We start from the raw sequence: 15,156 nt of genomic DNA, 5'->3' as shown, positions 1-15,156 counted from the left end.
GTCACTCTCAGTGAAAAGCATGGTATTTTGAAATGCAGATGCTCATTAACACATATGAATAAACCTTAACTGATGACACAGTTTTTGCTATCATAGAAACTTACATTTTTTTCAATAATGAAAGGAGATAGTCATCAGGTGAGATTTGCGACTTGTTGCATTGTTTGCCAATTAATTCATTAACTCAAGCCTCTTGCAGATTTAGCAAATAAAAATGAGGCATGCCCAGTTAAATCTGAATTACAGTTAAGTAATAAATAATTTAGTATAAGTATGTCCCAAATATTCTTGGAAAAAAGAATGTGTGACCCATGCAATATTTGGGCCATGCTGCTGCTGCTAAGTCGCTTCAGTCATGTCTGACTCTGTGCGAGCCCATAGACGGCAGCCCACCAGGCTCCCTGTCCCTGGGATTCTCCAGGCAAGAACACGAGTGGGTTGCCATTTCCTTCTCCAATGCATGAGAGTGAAAAGTGAAAGTGAAGTGGCTCAGTCGTGTCCGACTCTTCGCGACCCCATGGACTGCAGCCTACCAGGCTCCTCCATCCATGGGATTTTCAAGGCAAGAGTACTGGAGTGGGGTGCCATCGCCTTCTATTTGGGCCATACTTATACTAAAGGGCTTCCTGATAGCTCCATTGGTAAAGAATCCGCCTGCAATGCAGGAAACCCGGATTTGATTCCTGGGTCGGGAAGATCCGCTAGAGAAGGGATAGACTACCCACTCCAGTATTCCTGGGCTTCCCTGTGGCTCAGCTGGTAAAGAATCTGCCTGCAATGCAGGAGACCTGGGTTTGACCCCTGGGTTGGAAGAGCCCCTAGAGAAGGAAAAGGCTACCCAGTCCATTATACTGGCGTGGAGAATTGCATGGAGTGTATAGTCCATGGGGTCGCAGAGAGTCGGACACCACTGAGCGAATTTCACTATACTAAAAAAAAATTATGTTGTTTATCTGAGAATCATATTTAACTGGGCATCCTGTGTTTTGTCTAGCAACTGCGTTGTAAGGAATCTATGTGAAAGTTGGACTGGACTCCTTTTAGATGCTTTGGGTTTGTTTTCACAAACAAAATGTTTCCAAGTCAAACATGAAATCTGCCAATCACGGGGAAGACTAAGAACTTTCACCTCATTCAGTTAAACCCGTGCTTTTCAAAGAAGAAGCCACCTGGGCTATGGGAAAGACTGTCCCAAAGAGCTCTGGGTGGGTCACCGTTTTAGTGAACCGCAAACCTCTGGGGCCTGGGACGACCACAGCCCAACGCCGTAAGCCAACTGAGAGGTGGCGCCTCGGTGGACCCGCTTCTCTCCCTCCTCTCTGCTCAGTCCACGAGGGAAACTTCCAGAGAGCCCCCGCCTCTCCCCAGATGGCCATGGCTCTTCTCCTCTCACCCCATGCCTCCCCGCCCCGCGGGCTGCAACGGAGCAGACGGCCCCTAGGGCACCGAGGACCCAGATTTACTCGCGAGTTTTGAAATCAGCCCGCAAGGTGCAAGGGGGCCGGCCGCCTTCATTCCAGAAAGGTCTTCCGCGGCAAGGAGGCCGGCCGAGCACCCGCGCTGCCCCTCGAAACCCGAGATGCGGAGGGCGGCTCCCTCGCGCTTTATTTCCACCCCGCCCTCACCCGCTTTTCAAATTTTGGTCGGAGGAGAGAAAACAGCCTCGCGCCGGGGTGCGCGCGAAGACGAGCCGAGGGGAGACGGACACACCCTCCCGTCAGCCCTCCCCGCGCTGCGCGGCGCCAGGAGGCGGGGGCTCGGCGAGGCTGCGCCGACGGAGAACGCCGGCTCCCAGCGGCGAGGCGCCGGTGATGGCCGGTTGACTGGAGCGGGAGCGCAGCGCCCGGCGGGATGATGCTCCGGAGGGGCCCCTGGCCCTGGCGCGCGCGGCTGCTGCCGACCCCCGGAACCCAAGGCCGGGCGCACCCGCGGCTGCCGATGCCCCAGGTAAGCCCGAGCCCGGGGCGAGGGAGGCGACCGGAAAACTTTGCGTGGGGCAACTTCGGCGGGCGCGAAAGCCCGGCGGAGGGACATGCCTTGCGTTTCGCTGGCCCGTTCGCCCAGCTCCGCGCGCGGGAGGACCCGCCGGCGAGTGGACCCGCCGGCGAGTGGTCGCCCGGGCTGCGGACGCGGGCCGGGAGTCCGCCACCGGGGTCACCCCCGGGAGCCCAGGGCGGCGGGGACGTGCGCCGGCGCATCACCTCGGTTAAGCTGGGGTGCAGGGACCGCGAGGCTGCGGCCCAGGGCTGGGGGCAGCACAAGTACCCCGGGAGGCAGTTTGTCCGCGTCCAGACTGCTGTCTGGAGTAAGTTTTCAGAGCCGTTCTGCTGTCGGCTCGATCATCGGTGCCGAAGGGGGCTAAGGAAACGGTAAGGCGAGCTGGAGTGCTGCCCCGAGAGAGCACTGTGGTAGGAAAGCGAAATGTCCATCCTGAAAACCAGCAGCACCTCCCTTTCGAAGAGGGAAGAAAAACTCGCGTTTTGTTCCGAGACTCGAGAGACGGGTGAATCATGAGTGTGTGCTGGTGAGTAACAGTTGGCCTGACACGGCTGTATGTGGTTTGTGTGGAACCGTCTCATGGAGGAGGAGGGGGGAGTGGACGTGCCCTAAAAGAGGCAAGGAAGACGGGGAGACAGTTGCTGGTAGTAACTGGGATTGCCGCGGAGCCGGACAGGAGCTCAGGTGCCCGAACTCCGAGCCTGATGAGGAAAGACAGTTTTTAAATCGAGCCTTCCAGGTATGTGCGGTTGGGGAGCTCGTGGTTTGAGTTTGAGTTCCTAGCCCCGCCTCCCCACCTCATAAATCAGTTTCAGATTGTTAAGGAGAAAAAGATGTGTTTTTCCGCTTCAGTTGTGCACTGTAAAAGAAAAGCGGAAAGTGATGTCGTTACCATTTTCTTGTCACTTTCACTTCTGTTCAGTTTTTTCTTTTTTCTTTTCCTCTCCAAGTCTCTCAGGGCTTGGAATGATGGGGAAAAATCTTTAAATGCATTTTTAAATACCTTCCCTGAAAGTTTGAAACAGAATGAGGAAGGACATTTTGTTCCTTATAACTAGGAAAGGGGCAAAGATGTGAAATGGTAGACTTAATTGGAGAGAGGCTTTTTTTTTTCATTTTGTGAAATTTGTGTCTTAGTATAAATGTTGTGTTTGCAAGCCTCTTGATGAAAGTGAAAGAGGAGAATGAAAAAGGTGGCTTAAAGCTCAACATTCAGAAAACAAAGATCATGGCATCTGGTCCCATCACTTCATGGGAAATAGATGGGGAAACAGTGGAAACAGTGTCAGACTTTATTTTTTTGGGCTCCAAAATCACTGCAGATGGTGACTGCAGCCATGAAATTAAAAGACGCTTACTCCTTGGAAGAAAAGTTATGACCAACCTAGAGAGCATATTGAAAAGCAGAGACGTTACTTTGCCTACTAATGTCTGTCTAGTCAAGGCTATGGTTTTTCCAGTAGTCAAGTATGGATGTGAGAGTTGGACTGTGAGGAAGGCTGAGCACCGAAGAATTGATGCTTTTGAAGTGTGGTGTTGGAGAAGACTCTTGAGAGTCCTTTGGACTGCAAGGAGATCCAACCAGTCCATTCTGAAGGAGATCAGCCCTGGGATTTCTTTGGAAGGAATGATGCTGAGGCTGAAACTCCAGTACTTTGGCCCCCTCATGCGAAGAGTTGACTCATTGGAAAAGACTCTGATGCTAGGAGGGATTGGGGGCAGGAGGCGAAGTGGACGACAGAGGATGAGATGGCTGGATGGCATCACTGACTCGATGGACTTGAATCTGAGTGAACTCTGGGAGTTGGTGATAGACAGGGAGGCCTGGCTTGCTGCGATTCATGGGGTCACAGAGTCGGACACGACTGAGCAACTGAACTAAACTGAACTGATAAATGTTGTGGAACAACAGACTGGTTCCAAATAGGAAAAGGAGTACGTCAAGGCTGTATATTGTCACCTTGCTTATTTAACTTGTATGCAGAATACATCATGAGAAACGCTGGGCTGGAAGAAGCACAAGCTGGAATCAAGATTGCCGGGAGAAATACCAATAACCTCAGATATGCAGATGGCACCACCCTTATGGTAGAAAGTGAAGAGGAACTCAAAAGCCTCTTGATGAAAGTGAAAGAGGAGAGTGTAAAAGTTGGCTTAAAGCTCAACATTCAGAAAACGAAGATCATGGCATCTGGTCCCATCACTCCATGGGAAATAGATGGGGAAACAGTGGAAACAGTGTCAGACTTTATTTTTGGGGGCTCCAAAATCACTGCAGATGGTGCTACAGCCATGAAATTAAAAGACACTTACTCCTTGGAAGAAAAGTTATGATCAACCTAGACAGCATATACAAAAGCAGAGACATTACTTTGCCAATAAAGTTCCATCTAATCAAAGCTATGGTTTTTCCAGTAGTCAAGTATGGATGTGAGAGCTGGACGATAAAGAAAGCTGAGTGCCAAAGCAGTGATGCTTTTGAAGTGTGGTGTTGGAGAAGACTCATGAGAGTCCCTTGGACTGCAAGGAGATCCAGCTAGTCCATCCTAAAGAAGATCAGTCCTTGGTGTTCATTGGAAGGACTGATGCTGAAGCTGAAACTCCAATACTTTGGCCACCTCATGCCAAGAGTTGACTCACTGGAAAGACTCTGATGCTGGGAGGGATTGGGGGCAGGAGGAGAAGGGGACGACAGAGGATGAGATGGCTGGATGGCATCACCAACTCGATGGATATGAGTTTGAGTGAACTTTGGGAGTTGGTGATGGACAGGGAGGCCTGGTGTGCTGTGATTCATGGGATAACAAAGAGTTGGACACAACTGAGCAACTGAACTGAACTGATAAATGTTGTACTTTACAGTAAAAAATGTACCAAATAGTAAAGCAACCCAATACAAGGACCGCCCCCCTTCACTATAAACCATTTAGATTTAAATGACTTGAGTCAGTTTTCTGTTAAATCCATTTAACATTTTGAGTAGAAAGTTTATGGGTCCTCAGACTGGCTGCTCTTTCTCAGATTGTCGACTCTAAGCTGTTTTTCTCCTTGTTTCCCAGCTGATGCTATCCTAGGAGCGCCATTGCATGCCCCAGCAGGAATTATGTGCCCTTTTAAAGAGGTCGAAAATGATACCGTGGGACTTACTTGGCTTAATGATAGGAGAACTCTGGTTAGCACTTTGCTTCTATGTAATCATCTGAAGAAGCCTTATGTTTGACTGTTTCTAATCTGCAGATTTTTAAGTCTTCACTGTGCTGTTGAGTCAATTTGCTGAACTTCAGAAGTGGAAATTCTTCCATTGTTTTACTTGTCTAATTCAAGACCCCCAAAGAGTTAAAGAGAAGTTTCAAGTGTACTTCTTTATATGCTCTTTGAAATTGTACCATAAAAGAACTGACAGAAATATCCTGGCTGCCTTGGAGTTTTAGTTAGGGCTACTAAACCATTTTCTGTAAATCAAATTAACTGATTGTGAAGGACATCTTCCATTCTAAGATCTCACTGTTTTGTGATTGCCCCATTTGATATGAAAAGTCCTGTGACTAAAGACAAGCATTATTTCTCTTTATGTCTTGTTGTAAACATTCAGATCCCTAGAGCCTCTGAAAGCAGCAGGAAAAAAAAAAAAGTGATGTATGTGACCTGACAGCTCACAAAATCCTAGCTTGCAAGGACTTGTCATTAATAGTATCTCAAGTAAGCATTCCTGATTATATTTGGCCTTTTCTGAAAGTATGAATGCCTTACAGGAGCATTTGGTGATTTTGAGAAATAGACAGTGTATATGTTTCACATGGTAGGTGAGTAATTGCGAGTATTTGGCGGGTAGAAAGAAAGTTTGTCAACATGAGTATGTTTAGTATAGCTGAATTGCTTTTTAAAGGACACATTTAGTCTGAGGCATGAGAGCAGAGCACGCTGTGTTGCCTTTGGCTGGGCATAGCCTAGCATCTGCAGTCATGTTCAGGGGTTGGGGGGAGTGGGAGGGGCTCCCACACCTCTGCTTGTCTCCTGCGCTGTGGCTGAGTGGTTGTCGGGACAGTCCACAGCTCCCGCTGGCCTTCCTGTTCTGGAGGACACAGCTTCGAGCGATCATGCTGCCTGATGAATTAATCACTGAACAGAAAGCGCCTGGCTTATTGTTCCTTCCTTAATTTGGGTCTTCTGCTACTTAGCTGAAGAGAGTCCCTGATGTGATTTCAAGCCACTGGCACTGTATGTGGGTCTCTACAGAAGCTACGTTTTAAAATTTTAAAAAATCAAGTGTACTTTGCAGAGAAGTCAAGTATTGCCTGGGCTTTTTTTTTTTTTTTTTTTCCCCTAACCCCTAGAAACAAAGCATAAACACGTTCCAACTCAGTTGTGTCCAGCTCTTTGTAGACCCCATGGACTGTAGCCTACTAGGCTCCTCTGTCCATGGAATTCTCAAGGCAAGAATACTGGAGTGGGTAGCCATTCCCTTCTCCAGGGAATCTTCCCGATCCCGGGATCAAACCCTGGTCTGCGGGCAGATTCTTTACCATCTGAGGCACCAGGGAAGCCTTTAATGCCACCACCAAATGTCAATTTAGAAGTTGTTTTCATCTTTAATAAACATGTCATTCTTGTTTGATACTTTCCTATGATTCTCTGTCATGTGTTTGTAACTGGCAAGCTATAGTCTTTAATCCTGATTTCAGAGCTGTCTCCTGGTGATTGTACTTACAGTGTGGAAAAGACATGGATGCTTTGGTTTCAAAGTAATTCTAGACCAATTTGTCTGTTAAATGTTAAACATTGCTACTTTCCCAGCACTTAGGTATTAGTGCTGTTTTTTTTTTTTAATTTTTGTATTTTGCTATTTATTGCAAATTAACAGGATTCTGTTTTACAGCAAGTTCTAAGTTGGAAAATCAATTTGTAGCTTGACAGATAAATATTCAATGTTTGTTGAATGCAGTCCTTATGAAACTGCAGTAGAAAACCAGAGGCTAAATATTGGTTGATCAGTAGCTGTGTCAACGAAATGTGTTTACTTCATAGAATAAAAATGAGCAGCTAATTTCGTTGGTGTTAAGCAATTGGAACGTTTGACGGTCAACCCGGCCCTGCTGCCACTTAGCTCCTGACCTTAGCCAAGTCATTCAGCCTACTTGAGCCTGTTTCACTCCCTTTTCAAAACAAGATTTGTCTGAGTGGTCTCAAAAGCCTTTTTCATCTCTCAAATTGCCATTTTATTATTTTTACCACGGGTTGTAAATACACTGTTGAATAAAATATTGTCAGTGTCAGAATGTCGTAGTGGTTGAAAATCCTCTTTTATGATCTTAGGCAGTCAGTAAAGTGGCAGTTTTAACTAATGATTTTAATAACTGTTTTCCCCTTTAAAAAGAAACTGGAATTTATTTGACATGGGGTGAGCATGGCATAATAGTATTAGGAATTATGATTTGTCGTGTTCTAATACTTAATTGTCATTGCTAGTGATTTCATCTGTGAAATGTTGTTTTTCAAGACAATCTAGCTTTAGAACCCTAAAACCATTATATAATAGACATCTTGGCCTAACCTACAGGCTATAAACCAGTAGATATTAATAATAAAATAGCATTATCTGAGCTGTATTCGAGAAGTATCTGATTTTTGATCCCATTTAACTTGCCATGGTATTAATTTTCCTGGTTTTTAAAACAAATGCCAGCTCTTTTTTTCTGAGCTATGTGTTTAGACTGCATGGTGTGGGATCCAGCACCCAGATGTTTTACTGAACTTTCTTCACTGGCATGCCTTTTAAGAAACAGAACTGTAAAGTGTGGGGGTCAGTTAAGAGGTGCCTTTTCCAAGGACCTATGGAAGATACTACTGTCTAGTCTTAGTCTTAGAATTGGGTTTCCCTTGAGCTGATTTGGGGTTTATTATGCAGACAGTGAAGTATACAGCCAGGGGTGTTCACTCTATGCTTTGGCTGCCAGAAAGCCTTGAGTCAGATTTTCAATCCACCTTCTAACAGATGGGAAAGATCTTATGACGTGCCTTTTATGTATTTACCATGCTCATTTACTATACTCGGAGAGGTTTCATCATCTCTGCCTTCATTTTTCCCTCCTTTCATATCTTCACCCATTTTTCTGTAATTATAGTTTAATGGGGGAAAAGTGGTACATAAAGAAGGCTTTATCAAATTAAAAAAATCAGCTCTTTGGTGTTTTAAACAAGTATGTTCAAAGGCTTTCCTAATGGCTCAGTGGATAAAGAATCCACCTGCATTGCAGGAGACGTAGACAATCCCTGGATTTGATCCCACAGGTTTGATCCCTAGGATGGGAAGATCCCCTGGGGGAGAAAATGGCAACCCACTCCAGTATTCTTGCCTGGGAGATCCCATGGACAGAGAAGCCTGGTGGGCTACAGTCCAAAGGGTCGCAAAGAGTCACACCTGACTGAGCGACTAAGCACAGCACGTTTATGACAGAAGCGTGGCAGGTCAGTCTGCTGTGCAGTCCCCTTGGTGCTTCACCCATAGAACGTGCACCGCACATATGGATTGTATTGTACTGAGTTGCCTTAAGGATCTACTTTCGATGCCATGGTTCTCTTTTTTGTTTTGAAATATAATTGACAAGTGTGATTGTCTCTTAAAGGCAATGGTACTGAGGTTGTTGACGCTCGTCTCACCTTTTTGCTTCTTACTACCCTTACCTGTCCTAAATCTTCCTAGCTCCTCCTTACCTCCACTAGCCTCACCTGGATGAAAAATAGAGTTTGGGTCAACTCTTTATTCTGAGTTTCCTATTTAACTTATAAATGTTGCCATTTGATTTTATACCGTTTTTACCTTAGTTTGCAGGAACAGAAAGCGTGCAGTCCAGGCATTTGTTCAGCCGCTTTTGGGGGGACAGTTAGAGCTCTATCTAGGATTCATCGGCTCGATGCTGATGAGAAGTGATGTGTGAAACCTGCACTGTCAACAGAGTCCATTGAAGAGACTTCCCTGAATAGATGTGAGGGCAGGAAATAGGGAACAGTGGAAAGAGAGGCAAGAAATGGAGCAAGAGTTGAAATTGCGATAGCCTGTGTGCAGAATCAAGAAGTGACATGAAACATTGAACCTCATACCAAGAAACTGATAGATGCACAGTTTTATTGTTGCAAACTTAAGGGTGGAAAAAGTCTTCAAGATTGACCAGGGTCACACCATGAGTCTGGCTTCTACCCAAGGTTCTTATTACCTGATTGAGTAAGATGATTTGGTTTATAAAACTGCTGTGTACACAGGTGGTAATTTTAGTATATTTAACTCCACTGGGAACTCTCAGTTATTTTGTTGTTGTAGGAGTGTTTTTATACTGAATGTGCTGCTTAAATTACATTTCTGAGACTGAAGGATGAATTCACTAATCTTAAAGCCCTTAGGCATGACAGTAAAAGTAAATGCCCTAAGCCTGATTGGAGGAAAGAAGTTACAAATTTTCTTGACAAATCCTTGTTATTTTTCTAACTGTGTATTTATTTGTGTGTGTGTGTGTGTTCATGTGTGGCTGTCTCTTTGTGTCAAATATTTTGTTTGTTTTGGTATGAGTTTCACTAGTAGCTCAGTTCAGTTGCTTAGTCATGTCTGACTCTTTGCAGCCCTATGGACTGCAACACGCCAGGCCTCCCTGTCCATCACCAACTCCTGGAGTTTACTCAGATTCATGTCCATTGAGTCGGTGATGCCATCCAACCATCTCATCCTCTGTCGTCCCCTTCTCCTGCCCCGAATCCCTCCCAGCATCAGAGTCTTTTCCAATGAGTCAACTCTTCAAATGAGATGGCCAAAGTATTGGAGTTTCAGCTTTAGCATCAGTCCTTCCAGTGAATATTCAGGACTGATTTTCCTTGGGATGGACTGGTTGTATCTCCTTGTAGTCCAAGGGACTCTCATGAGTCTTCTCCAGCACCACAGTTCAAAAGCATCACTTCTTTGGCACTCAGCTTTCTTTATAGTCCAACTCTCACATCCATACTTGACTACTGGAAAAACCATAGCTTTGATTAGATGGAACTTTGTTGGCAAAGTAATGTCTCTGCTTTTGTATATGCTGTCTAGGTTGGTCATAACTTTTCTTCCAAGGAGTAAGCGTCTTTTAATTTCATGGCTGCAGTCACCATCTGCAGTGATTTTGGAGCCCCCCAAAATAAAGACAGCCCCTGTTTTCACTGTTTCCTCATCTATTTCCCATGAAGTGATGGGACCAGATGCCACGATCTTAGTTTTCTGAATGTTGAGTTTTAAGCTAACTTTTTCACTCTCTTTCACTTTCATCAAGAGGCTCTTTAGTTCTTCTTCGCTTTCTGCCTTGAGGGAATCTGCAGAAAATCTGCAATCATCTGTGTATCTGAGGTTATTGATACTTTTCCCAGCAGTCTTGATTCCAGCTTGTGCTTCATTCAGCCCAGCATTTCTCATGATGTGCTCTACATATAAGTTACACAAGCAGGGTGACAGTATACAGCCTTGACGTACTCCTTTCCTGATTTGGAACCAGTCTGTTGTTCCATGTCCAGTTCTAACTGTTGCTTCCTGACCTGCATACAGGTTTCTCAGGAGGCAAGTAAGGTGGTCTGGTATTCTCATCTCCTTAAGAATTTTCTATAGTTTGTTTTGATCCACATAGTCAAAGGCTTTGGCATAGTCAATAAAGCAGAAGTAAATGTTTTTCTGGAACTCTCTTGCTTTTTCAATAATCCGGTGGATGTTGGCAATTTGATCTCTGGCTCCTCTGCTTTTTTGAAATCCAGCTTGAACACTAGTAGATGAATGGGATATTTGAAGAGGGGATTTTTAAAAGCTGTCGATGAAAAACTGCTTTTTCAGCCAGTAATGTAGCTGAAATACGAGTGTGCGTTTTTATTAGAGAGACTGACAGTAATGTGACCATAAACCTGAAATTTTGTTTTAGAAAATGTGTGCAAACAGAACAGCGCAGTGCTGGCTGTCTAAGCCCTTGCTCGAGGATGTTTGTTGTGGCGTTTTATAGTCTGATGACTCAGTTCTGTAACTCTGCTTTGGGACTGTTTCAGAGAATGCACCACGTAGCAGTTTTCATTTTTTCAGGCGAATGTATGGTTTATTTTGACCTTGTAAATACGCTTTTGTGGGTTTGCTGTTAGCTTGTTAGGTAAGCAAGCTTTGTACATAAGCTACAGTTGACCCAGAAATCATGTTTCATCTCTCCGGTCCCGGTTTCTACTGCATGCTCTGCGAGGCCCACATCAGCCACAAGGGACTCATACCTCTTCTTGTCGCTTGTCCCTGTGGCCTTTATGACGTTCCTCTGGCAACGTTGCCCCCGATCACTCTCCCTTTCATCTTTTTGAAGTCTCATCCTCCAAGGCTGAGTTCCAGTACCCACCCACCCTACCCCAGTCTTTATGCAGTCTCTGTAGGTCTCTGCCAGCAGAATTAATTACACTTTCTTTTCGCTCCCACGGTACCTGCCGTACTGGAGAAGGGAGTGGCAAACCACTTCAGTGTTCTTGCCTTGAGAACCCCATGAACAGTATGAAGAGACTTCACTCTAACCTGTATTAGCATTAGTTGGGTTCGTATGATTCGTGTGGATTCTCTCAGCCCTTTATGGTCAGAACTGTTTCTCCTTACCTCTGGCTTCTGCCCTGTCACAGTAGGTACATAATAAATGCTTATTGGGTAGAGGAATGAAGGGCTGAATGATAAAGAACTAAATATTATATAGGTTACCTTCATGGTGCATTCTCTTCAGATCTGAACTTCTCAATTTCCTCTTCCCCACTGACTCCAGGCAGGGAGAAACCTAAAGTGTTCTTATCTACCTCTTGTGATTTTACCCTTGAATGTTGAAGATTGTTTTAAGGTTAATCAAAATAATCTTCATATATCATATTTATATTAAAGCTGTGGTTTTCAAGTAGATTTTGGTTCATTGTTTTTTTCAGATATGCTTTCATGTCAGGCTTTTTAAAGGACATAAGTCAACAGGCTTTAACGAAACATAAATTTTGTCAGGATAGCCTGGCGTGTGTTTTCTTGGCTGTTCTGTAAGCGTGGTGGTGATTTTGGGTGATCCCTTACATTGGGGAAGGCAGTGCTTTTCTCTACTGATGAGATGTTCATAAATGGAATTCTCAGCGCATTAAATCATATTGGTTTTTGTTTTGTGATGTGCTATTTTGTGATTGCCCAAAATTATTATTGTTGGTACTAAAAGCTTTGGAGAAGAAAATGGCAACCCACTCTAGTATTCTTGCCTGGAAAATTCCATGGACAGAGGAACCTGGAGGGCTACAGTCCATGGGGTCACAAAGAGTCAGCCACAACTGAACACATCAGCACTAAAAACTTAATCATTAAAACTTCAGTAATTTAAAATGATAATCCCCTTAAAATCCATTATAAAATGGGAGTTGTGGTTCGTGCTAGGTCTGAAAGCTTGCAGAAAAGATCCTTGAAAATTATATGGAAGACAACGTACCTATACATAAAAGAGATACATGCTTATTCACCATTTGGCTTACAAGAGTCAAATAGCGACAATAAATACTGGAAGAATTCAGAGAAGAAACAGCATTAGAAATTGAAGAGATGAAAAGAGGTGAGATTTCAACTAAACTCTGAGAGCAGGGGGTGAGGAAGAGGTTAGCAGACACATCTAGAGTAGGAAGAAAGGGTATAAGCACAGAGAGTTGGACTCTCGGAGGAACTGGGGGTCTAGTAGGCCCTCTGATCAGGTGGCAGGGAGCTTTCTCTGTGAAGCATGGTCCTTGATTTGACTTGGGTTAGAGTTTTAGATGTCATGTAGAAATTATGTTTACTAAATTAAGCTGTATCACAAATTGATATCCTGTAGTTGGACATTGATTCCTAGGGTGTTAATAGATAATATAGAAGAAACAAATTGCCTGCTCTTTTAAGTCTGAAGAATTCTGGGCTAAGCCATATGAAGACCAAGTTAGACGTGTTCCTTCACTACACACCTTTGCTGTTGGGCTTCGGAATGATCTGAGAGTGGGAAGGAAGTTGATCACAGCCCTCTGTTACTCCACAGCGTTCCTAATGGCTTCTCTCAGAAGAGTGGTCTTTAGGACCCAATTTGGGGAACACTGCACTAAAAACTTGGATTGGGGATGGAGTATGTTGGAAAAACGGATGAAATCCTCCGAGTTCCTAGCCTGCTTCCTCTGGCATCACTAGTCTTGGCACTCTGGCTTCAGTGTATTGGACCATTCTGAAATGCTATGTTCTTCAGCCTTCTTTGCAGCCAGCACATGACTAAGTTCTGGATAGCCCACATGGCATAAATGTGTAATTTCTGGTCCACATCCTTAATTAGGAAACTGATTTCTGTTCTGTCTTCTACGTTTTTCTCCCTCCCTTGGGCTGGAATGAAGATGTGGAAGGGATGGGCCGGCTCGACCCTGTGGAGGCACATAACCCTCTAGGTGATGGTGGAACAACTAGATAGCAGGAACCTAGATCCCTGGAAGGCATTGATGTCCCCTTACCCTCCACTGCCTACCTACCAGAAAAGGAAACAGTTCTGGAGCCCCATGTGCCTTTTGGTCTCTTTGTTACAACAGCTTAGCTTGTGCCTTATCTTGTCCAGTGAAAGAGCAGCCTGGCTGGAAGGCTGTGAATGGAGAGATTAAAGCAGAAGAGCGAGAAAAACGGGGAGACGAGCCAGAGACGTTATGAGGCGGATGCTGTTGGAGGCTCTCAGAAAGCAGTACTCCAGATGCCCAAAGCATCGTTCCCAGTGGTTGAAACCTGAAGCTGAAAAACAATATATGGATGGAATTTGTTTTATGGGCTGTAACAGGTTACCCTGGCTGCCTTTATCCACTATGCACCCGCTCCATTCCTGGTTAAAGGTCTTACTTTGGCTTCATCATTTCCATAAAACCTGTCTTGATTACTATATAGAAATCACCGTTCCTCCTTTTTTTGAAATTGAGATTTATTTGATCTATAACATTACATTGGTTTTAGGTGTATAACATAATATGCTATTTGTATATTTTACAAAAAGATCATCACAGTACGTCCAGTTAACATCCATCATGATGCATAGTTACAAGTTTTTCTTCACATGATGAGAATTTTTAGGACTTACAGTTAACAGCTTTCAAATATACAGTGCGGCATTATTAACTGTGGTCACCATGCTCTGCATTACTTGCCCAGGACTTATTTATAATATAGCTAGAAGTTTGTACCTTTTGGTCTCCTTCATTCATTTCACCGACCCCTCAAATAGCAGTATTTCCTTCTTTTTGTGGCCAAATAATATTCCATTGCACTGTCATTATCCATTCATCCATTGATGGAGAGTAAGCTTATTTCCATGTCTTGGCTACTGTAAATAATGCTGCAGTGAGCATAGAGGTGTAGATATCTTTTCTAAATAGTGTTTTCAAATTGCTGGGTCATATGGTAGTTCTGTTTTTAAGTTTTTGAGGGCCCACCATACTGTTTTCCGTAGTGACTGCACCAATTTATGTTCCCACTGACAGTGCACAAGGGTTCCCTTTTCCTTACATCCTCACCAATACTTATTTCTTGTCTTTTTGAATGGAGCCATTCTAATAGGTGGGGCTTCCCTGGTGGTACAGTGATAAAGAATCCCCCTGCCAATGCAGGGGACTCAAGAGATCCAGGTTCAATCCCTGGGTCGGGAAGATCCTCTGGTGTAGGAAATGGCAACCCATTTCAGTATTCTTGCCTAAAAAATTCCAGGGACAGAGGAGCCTGGTGGGCTACAGTCCATGGGCGTGCAAAGAGTTGCACATGATTGAGCATGCATGCATGCAGGCACCAAGCTTGAGGTGATTCTTCATTGTAGTTTTGATTTCCATTTCTCTAATGATTAGTGATGTTGAGCACCTTTTCATGTCCATATTAGCCATCTGTATATCTTCTTTGGGAAAATGTGTATTCAGATCCTCTGCCCATTTTTTTCCCTATCTTTCCTTCCTGTGTCTGCCTCAGTTCAGTTCAATTCAGTCGCTCAGTTGTGTCCGACTCTTTGCAACCCCATGAATCACAGCACGCGAGGCCTCCCTGTCCATCACCAACTCCTGGAGTTCACTCAGAGTCGCATCCATCGAGTCAGTGATGCCATCCAGCCATCTCCTCCTCTGTCGTCCCCTTCTCCCCCT

At 44.5% G+C, this 15,156-nt stretch overlaps 1 protein-coding gene across 2 annotated transcripts in view; it reads left to right on the top strand.

Moving 5' to 3' along the window:
- Positions 1 to 1,160: 1,160 nt before the first annotated feature.
- Positions 1,161 to 15,156, top strand: part of MCUB (mitochondrial calcium uniporter dominant negative subunit beta) — a 100,730-nt gene continuing 86,734 nt past the window's right edge. The window contains exon 1 of one of the 2 annotated variants that reach the window (XM_069593538.1): positions 1,161 to 1,947. In XM_069593538.1, the coding sequence (XP_069449639.1) occupies positions 1,852 to 1,947 (96 nt within the window). In that variant the 5' untranslated portion in view covers positions 1,161 to 1,851. The remainder of the gene's footprint in view (positions 1,948 to 15,156) is intronic. The other variant, XM_069593539.1, reaches the window with a different exon arrangement.

Source organism: Ovis canadensis, chromosome 6, assembly GCF_042477335.2.
Source record: "Ovis canadensis isolate MfBH-ARS-UI-01 breed Bighorn chromosome 6, ARS-UI_OviCan_v2, whole genome shotgun sequence".
In the NCBI taxonomy this organism is placed as follows: domain Eukaryota; kingdom Metazoa; phylum Chordata; class Mammalia; order Artiodactyla; family Bovidae; genus Ovis; species Ovis canadensis.
This window is presented reverse-complemented; position numbering and strand designations above follow the sequence as displayed.